Below are 8,495 nucleotides of genomic sequence, written 5' to 3'. Positions count from 1 at the left end.
CTGGGATCGGGGAGTCCAGAACTAGAGGGCATAGGTTTAGGGTGAGAGGGGAAAGATATAAAAGAGACCTAAGGGGCAACTTTTTCACGCAGAGAATGGTACGTGTGTGAAATGAGCTGCCAGAGGATGTGGTGGAGACTGGTACAATTGCAACATTTAAGAGGCATTTGGATGGGTATATGAATAGGAAGGGTTTGAAGGGATATGGGCCGGGTGCTGGCAGGTGGGACTAGATTGGGTTGGGATATCTGGTCGGCATGGACGGGTTGGACCGAAGGGTCAGTTTCCATGCTGTAGATCTCTATGACTCTAAATAATTTTCAAATAGATATTTACAAAATAGAATGAGGCCATTCGGCCCAATATGTCCATGTCAGTTAACAAAGGTCTGATGATCCTGTTTTCCATCTCTTGGTCCATATCCCTGGATGTTGTGGCAATGCAAGTGGATATCTAAATACTGCTTAAATGTAACCAGACTTTTTGACTCAATCACCCTTTCAGGCATTGAGGTCCAGACTCCCACCACCCTCCGAGTGAAACTATTTTTCTTCAACTCTGGTCTTAGCTGTCTCCCTCTTACCTTAAATATATGTCCCCTGGTTATTGGCACTTCTACTAATGGGAAAATTATCTTCTCCTGCATTAAGACCACAATCTGAAACCAAACTTCCATTAACACTCCAGGAGACCTGCTCTCTGACACATGCTGGTTTGAAATTGTGATTCTGAAAAGACTGACAGAAGTAGACAAACACCTATATGCTACTTGTTTAAAATCCAGATTCTTTTCATTTAAAAAAAAAATTGACATCTTTTATTACATCATAAATACTGACATACAGCATTGGGTTGAATGATCTGTTTCTTTGCTGTCATACTTTGTAAATAAACTTGTTTCTTTCTTAGACTTTGTGACGAACTTCCCAGCCAGAGCTGCCTACCAGGTTGCTGCATTGCCTCGGGTAAGCTGCTGCTGCTGCTTTGGTTATTTGTGACAATTGATAGCTCCTATTAGTAAACTGACCCAAGGTATTGTGGCAGGAATTGGGAAATGTTGAAAGATTAGATTAGCTTTTCTTTCCAGAGTAATGTTAATAATTGAGTAGCATTTTAAAAAACAAGAAATTGCTCTTGTAATATTTTGAGGGATGAAAATACAAAAACACTGGAAATGTAGTCTCTCTCAACATGAATCAGAATCTCAATTTCCTGCATGGATCTAGCTAAACAAAAGTCCAGATGATTTTGTGTTTATTTTTTGGTGATGGCAAAATGCCATAATTATGGATTAATGTTAACAGTTTGCCATGGTAAGATTTAAATTGTCAAGCTCTTGGTTGATTCCAGTGCAGTAGCCATAAGGCTCCCAAATCTTTATTTCTCTGCCTGTCACTTCACATTTACAGTTTTTAAAATTGATTTTGACCTTAGCCTCGTTCTTCCCAATGTCCAATAAGAAGGCAAGGTAATGTCCAAGTGTGCATTTTTCTTTGCTCAACTGCCTCACAATGTAAGTACCAAGAAATGTGGGTCAGTTGGTTAGTTTGCAATACCAACAGTTTGGGTTCAATTCCCACAACAGCTGAGGTTACCAGAAAGGACTCTCCTTCTCAACCTAACCCCTAGCCTGACCCCTCGGTGAAACCGCCACCTCACTCTCATGGTCTGACAGGCCAATGGTGACTACTTCCTTCTGGGTAAAAGTAAAATAAAGTGTCTATTTGAATGGAGTCCCAAACCACAGGCCATCTGGACAAGGTCACTTTTTCTTCGTCCTTGGCATGTGGGTGTTACTGGCCACACCAGCATTTGTTGTCTATCCTTACTTGTCCTTCAATGTGTGGCCATTTCAAAGGGCAGTTAAGAGTTGATGTGGGTCTGCAGTCACATGTAGGTCAGGCTGGGTAAGGACAGCAGATTTCCCTGCCCTAAAGCATGTATTTTTGTGACAATCAATTGTCATGATCACCATGCCAGGGACAAGTTTTCGATTTAAGATTTACTAATTGAACCAAAGTTTCATCAGCTAACGTAGTGGGATTTGGATGTAATGTCCTCCAGACCATCAGCCTCAGCTTCTTGATTACTAATCTATTGATATTACCACAATCCCCTATAATCACTACTAAATCAAATAGGGAATTCAGGAGAGACACTTTCACCCTTCAAAGTGGTGAGAATTTGGAGGACACTTACCACCGGGAGTACCTAGAATATTGCAGCACAGTACGTGCCCTTCCACCCTCTGTGTTGCGCCGACCTGTGGAACCAACCTGAAGCCCATCTAACCCACACTATTCCATTTCAACCATATATTTATCCAATGACCATTTAAATGCTCCTCAAGTTGGCGAGTCTATTACTGTTGCAGGCAGGGTGTTCCACGCCCCTACAATTCTGAATAAAGAAACTACCTCTAACAATTGTCCTATATCTATCATCCTGGTACTAGCCATCACCATCTGACAAAAAAGGCTCTCACTGTCCACCTTATCTAACCCTCTGATTACCTTGTATGTCTCTATTAAGTCACCTTTCAACCTTCTTCTCTCTAATGAAAAGAGCCTCAATTCTCTCAGCCTTTCCTCATAAGACCTTCTCTCTGTACCAGGCAACATCCTAGTACATCCCCTCTGAACCCTTTCCATAGCTTCCACATCCTTCCTGTAATGTGGTGACCAGAACAGTATGCAATACTCCAAGTGCAGCTGCACCAGAGTTTTGTGCCAGAGTAGCTGAGGTTAATAGCATAGACTCATTTAAGCTGAACCGAGATGAAAAACAAAAGAGAGGTCATTCTGATCAGGTGGGAGGAGACTCATGTGAAACATAAGTCAGCAGAGACATTTGTGTTTGAATGACTTGTTGTGTTGCAACTTCTGGGTAACTTGGCTTTTGTGATCCCATCAGAATTAATGGGTTGCTGTGTTTCATAGAGTCCTTGTTACTGGAACATGTTTAGAGATCAAGTATTTGTTCCTACTCTGAGTTTTATTTTGTGTTTTCTTTGCAGGGGGGCAGAGTTGAGATTGAAGCTGTGGCTGTATTGGGACCTATTGTAGATGGGGCCTTGGATCAGAAATTGTGAAATAGCGACTGTCAATGTGGATGCATAATTGAAGGAAATCCCTGAACTCTGATTTAATACTTTAAAAAATTTAAAAATCAGTCTTGTATGGCTCAATAATATGTAAATGAGGCAGTTTTCAAAATGAATACTGTTTTTCAACCTTTAATTGTCTGTAAAGAGAGTCATTATTTTTCAGCAACTAATGGTGCTTGATTTCTAGTAATTGAAGTTTTGCTTAATACACGGAATGTGAAATGAAACACTGAGCTTGTTTGTTTATTGATGACTTGTTCTTCATTTTTCTGAAAAGACTCTGGGCTAGCCTTGCCAGTTTTAAGAGCAATGCTAGAGAGTTTTTCTAGTGAGCTGCTAAACTGAGATCCAATTGAGGTGGAGGTACACTTCCCTTTCTCGTGCTACTTAAAGAGGAACTCTTATCTTCCAGTAGTTCTCAGTCATCCTTCCACCCACTGTCAGAAACAGAAAAATGGTCAGTCCAATTGAGGCTTCTCACATTTCTTTGATGCAAATTGACATCGTTTGAAAGATATTTTGTATTGTTCATTGGATGCAGGCATTGCTAGCTAGGCCAGCCTTTATTGCCCTTGGTAACGTGGTAGTGAGATGCATTCTTCAAACTACTATGGTCCTCAGGATGTAGTTACACCCACTGTGCTATTAGGAAAGCAGATCCAGGATTTTGACCCAATGGCAGTGAAGGAGTTGTGATACAGCACCCCGAAGACCAGATGATGAGTGGCTTGGAGGGGAATTTGCTGTTCCAATAATTCTGCTGTCCTTGACCTTCTAGTAGCAGAGTCATGGGTTTGGAAAATACTGTCAAGGGAGCATAGGCTGACATATTACAGTGCATTCTGTTGTTGGTATGCACTATGTGTCAGTGATAAATGGAATCAATTTGAATATGGTGGAGGGGGTGCCAATCAAGTGAGATGCTTCATCAGAGATGGTGTGAAATTTCTTGAGTACTATTTGTTACTATTATAGAAAGCAGAAATTTTCAGCAGTGCTTCACCTGAGGCCCACTGAAGATGTTGCAGATGTTGCCTAATAGGGTGACGAAATGTCAGGAAATGAATCTTCAAGCTCGGCGAGCAAACCTATATCCAAAACCTCAACTGAGCTACAAATTTTCTCAAAACACACTTAAACATCCAAGTCTCCGAGGTTTTATCTGCCACCTGTTTCATTTTACACTGTGCCCTCTTTAGGTGCTGTTTAGCTAACTCACCTATTTGATTTAGTCTCTCCCTCACCTCTGATATGTGATCTAAGGGTGAGATCTCAGACTTTGGTCCTGTCAAATTTTCTTTAATTAATTTCAAAGGGCCTCTCACTTCATGGCCAAATATTAACTCGAAGGGAGTAAACTGAGTAGGTTCGTTTGGGGCATCTCTAACGGCAAACAATACGAATGGGATGTCTTTATGCCAATCATTCGGGTAATCCTGACAGTATGCTCTCAACATGGTCTTCAAGGTCTGATGTCACCTTTCTAAAGCTCCCTGCGATTCAGGATGATATGCACTGATTTTAAAATGCTGTATACTAAAGATATCCATAACCTCCTTAAATAGCCAAGCAGTAAAATTTGACCCTTGGTCCAACTGAATCTCCCTGGGTAGCCCATACCTAGTGAAGAAAGCTACTAGCTAGCAAGTTTTGAGAAGATTTGAAGCTCAGGTTGAGGTTCTGGATATAGGTTTGCTCACTGAGCTGGAAGGTTTGTTTCCAGACATTTCATCACCATACTAGGTAACATCTTCAGTGAGCCTCTGGATGAAGCCCGCTTTCTATTTATATGTTTGGGTTGCCTTGGGTTGGTGATGCCATTTCCTGTGAGGATGTCATTTCCTGTTCTTTTTCTCAGGGGGTGGTAAATGGGATCCAAATGGATGTGTTTGTTGATAAGAGTTCCGGTTGGAATGCCTTGCTTCTATGAATTTTCATGCATGTCTCTGTTTGGCTTGTCCTAGGATGGATGTGTTGTCCCAGTCGAAGTGGTGTCCTTCCTCATCTGTATGTAAGGATACTAGTGAGAGTGGGTCATGTCTTTTTGTGGTTAGTTGATATTCATTTATCCTGGTGGCTAGTTTTCTGCCTGTTTATCCAATGTAGTGTTTGTTACAGTCCTTGTAAGGTATTTTGTAAATGACATTAGTTTTGCTCGTTGTCTGTATAGGGTCTTTCAAGTTCATTAGCTGCTGTTTGATTGTGTTGGTGGGTTTGTGGGATCTTTCTTTCCATCTTCTTTGTAGCTGTAACCCTGTATTCTGCATTCTGTTATGTTACCCTAACATATTTATGTGAGCTATGACTTGTCTGGTTAGCACACAATACAATACTTTTCACTGTATCTTGGTATGTGACAGTAATAAATCAAATCCACGGGAATGTTATTTGCCAGTTACCAGCCCAAGCCTGGGATATTGTGTGCAGTTCTGAAGAAGGATCACTGGACTAAAAACGTGAACTGTTTCTCTGTCTATAGACCCGCTGGGTTCCTGCAGCTTCTTGATGTTTTACTTCTTGATGTTGGCAGGTCTTGCTACAATTGGACTTGAATTGCTTCCGTATCTCAGAAGTCATGAATAGTTCTAATTATTAGTCAAATCATCAGTGGAAGGTACGGATGAATCAGTCGAAGTTGGTTAGCAACAAGGACATTATCCTGAGGAACCAGGGCTGGTATAGTGGTAGTGTCCCTAATCTGTTCCTTCAGCAGTTCCTTCCAAACCCACTACCATCTCATAAACAAAGACAGTGGATACATGGGAACACTATCACCCTCATGTTCACCTCTAAGCCATTCACCATCCTGACTTGGAAATACATTGCTGTTCCCATTATTGTCTTTGGATTAAAATTCTGGAATTCCCTCCCTAACAGCATTATGGGTCAACTTACTCACATGGATAACTAAGGCTCAAGAAAGCAGCTCACCACAACCTCCTAAAGGGCAACTACAGATGGGCAATAAATGCTGGCCTAGATGGATTAGGGTTAGGGTTAGAAGTTTGTTTTAGAAGAATTGTCTTGGACTGTATTCCCTGGTTTAGAATGCGTCACGTTGCCCAAGGCTACTGTCTCTGACTATTGACAATATACTGTTGGACAGTCATGGGACTGGGCTTAACAGAGATGTTTGCACAACCAACTAGCCTAGCAATAACAGTTATTAAGAGTTAACCCATAAAGCAAAGGAAATGTTCATCTATTTATCTCTAAAACCTGAATATATTTTTAACAGCTTGGATTATCACAGGTTCATGAAATAGCTATTCATTCTGCAATCCATCTTCCTTTGGCACGTTCAAACATGTTCTTGTTGTTCATTCAGTTGTTATGAAGGACGTCAATGATCATACCTTGCTCCATTGATCATGAATCAGAGGTGAAACAGAATTACAAAAATTGAGTAATAGGAAATGGCTTCCCAGGGTAGGGTTTGTACCCATGACGTCTGTACCCGAATGATGTATTTTGTACCAGATAAGACTTGAGTAATAATGCCTTTATTATTTGCTTCTGGTGATCTTAAGACTAATTCCACCTCCCAGAAACCTCCTGACAATTTCTACCGCCCTGCCAAATGTGTGGGTGGAGAAGCAGCCACACAAGGGCCCACAGATCCTGGGACCAGCGACATGGAATTCTCACGGTGGACAGTTGTACTCATTAGTGAATAATTGCTATCAACGGTGATCTGCTTCATTGCCTTGCATGTTAGTTTTACAGGAGGTGATACATTGAGAAGCCACAAGAAGTGTCTAGTTAAACTGCAAGTGAAGAATAAACCACAGGAATACCCTGAATTTTTTTAAAGCTGTTGTTTATTTCATATCTTGCAGCATTTACACAATAAAACAAAATACAAACCATTTCAAGGAAGTTTGTGATGTCATCCAATTTCTTTAAGTATTGGCTTTCATTATTCACTGGGATTATGGCTGATTTGTATCTTTGATCAATCTCTCACCCCTTGCCTTACAAAAAGTTTTGTTAATCTGTGTTTAAATGATATCCTTACCAGCATCTTCTGTGCTAGAATAGGAATAAATGTAAACACAAGAACTCGTTATTGTTGATGTAAATCTAATAATTTATAAAATTCTTATCTTATTCCCTAACATAATTGTGTATTTGGGAGTATATGACATTGCATTGCATAATGAAAAGACAACTTTGGTGAAACAAAGTTTACTGAACCTGCTCAACTACCAGGCAGTGCCACTCCTGCGGACAATATTCCTTCAGCTCCACCTCCCAACAGAAAAGATGCACGGTACATGGTTCTATGTGAAGTTGTGAATGTGTACTTGTGCAGTATTAGCAAGAAAAATTAAATCTCTAATTATGCTTACTGTACTAGTACACAAAATACTGTCCAGATTATTGCACTTCTATACATTACAAGGTCATTGTGCGACACTATTGTGTCCTATTTTGCTTCATCTGTATTGCCGGCTTTTGTATTGTGAATAAACACCTGCATTAAATTCTTCCACCTGCAGGTTAAAGTCCCAGGTTTGCCATTACATAGCGTGCCACATTCCAAATTCTTTGGACCTAAACGTTAGTAAATCTGTAATGAAGCAAACCAGCTCCCAAGCATGATTTGATTACTATCTCTCATTTGTTGTGACATTAGTGGGCAGTCAATGGATATCATTATCACATCAAGTTATTCAGTCAAATGGATTGCATGGCTGTGGCTTGGCAAGTGATTTGTGTCAAAACCCCAGAATGAACACTTGTTGATTCTGCAGAATTGCTGACACCTCTTGGATTCTCGTTGAGGACAGTAAATTGTATGATAGAAAGCAACAGTACAGGTTCCAGGTGAGCAGAAATATGTCTTCCAAAGCTGGAATAGCTGAGGTTTAATCTTCTTTACTTTCTATCAATCAAGAGAGAAAAAGAGAATGATTTTAATTTGCACATGACCAAGAAGCAAACTATTAATTTATTACAGTTAAATAGTCAATTAAAATCAATAAATCTTCTTTATACTGTCCACCAAATGCAAAAGTAATTTTAGGGCAAGATAGATATATACACTCACCACATATCTATGTGATACGAGGGAAAATCTGGAAGCTTTGAGAGGGTGCAGAAGAGATTTAACAGCATGCTGCCGAGACTGGAGGGCATGTTTTATGAAGAAAGGTTGAGGGAGCGAGGGCTTTTCTCATTGGAGCGAGAGGTGACTTGATAGAGGTGTATAAGATGATGAGAGGCACAGATAGAATGGATAGCCAGAGACTTTTTCCCTAAGTGGAAATGTCTATCACGAGGGGGGATAATTTTAAGGAATTGAAGGAAGGCTTAGGGGAGATGTCGGGTAGGTTCTTTACGCAGAGAGTGGTGGTGTGTGGAATGCAGTGCCTGCTGTGGTAGT

General features: G+C 40.5%; 1 protein-coding gene across 2 annotated transcripts in view; it reads left to right on the top strand.

Annotated features, from left to right (window-relative positions):
- The window catches only part of rida (reactive intermediate imine deaminase A homolog), a 19,344-nt gene extending 16,011 nt beyond the window's left edge, over positions 1–3,333 (top strand). For both annotated transcript variants that reach the window (XM_043687649.1, XM_043687650.1), the window contains exons 5-6: positions 910–965; positions 3,017–3,333. In XM_043687649.1, coding sequence (XP_043543584.1) covers positions 910–965; positions 3,017–3,091 — 131 coding nt within the window. In that variant the 3' untranslated portion in view covers positions 3,092–3,333. The remainder of the gene's footprint in view (positions 1–909; positions 966–3,016) is intronic.
- The last annotated feature ends 5,162 nt before the right edge of the window (positions 3,334–8,495 follow it).

This window comes from Chiloscyllium plagiosum, chromosome 4 (genome assembly GCF_004010195.1).
Source record: "Chiloscyllium plagiosum isolate BGI_BamShark_2017 chromosome 4, ASM401019v2, whole genome shotgun sequence".
Classification (NCBI taxonomy): Eukaryota; Metazoa; Chordata; class Chondrichthyes; order Orectolobiformes; family Hemiscylliidae; genus Chiloscyllium; species Chiloscyllium plagiosum.
Note: the sequence above shows the minus strand (reverse complement) of the source record. Positions and strands in the feature narration are given on the sequence as shown.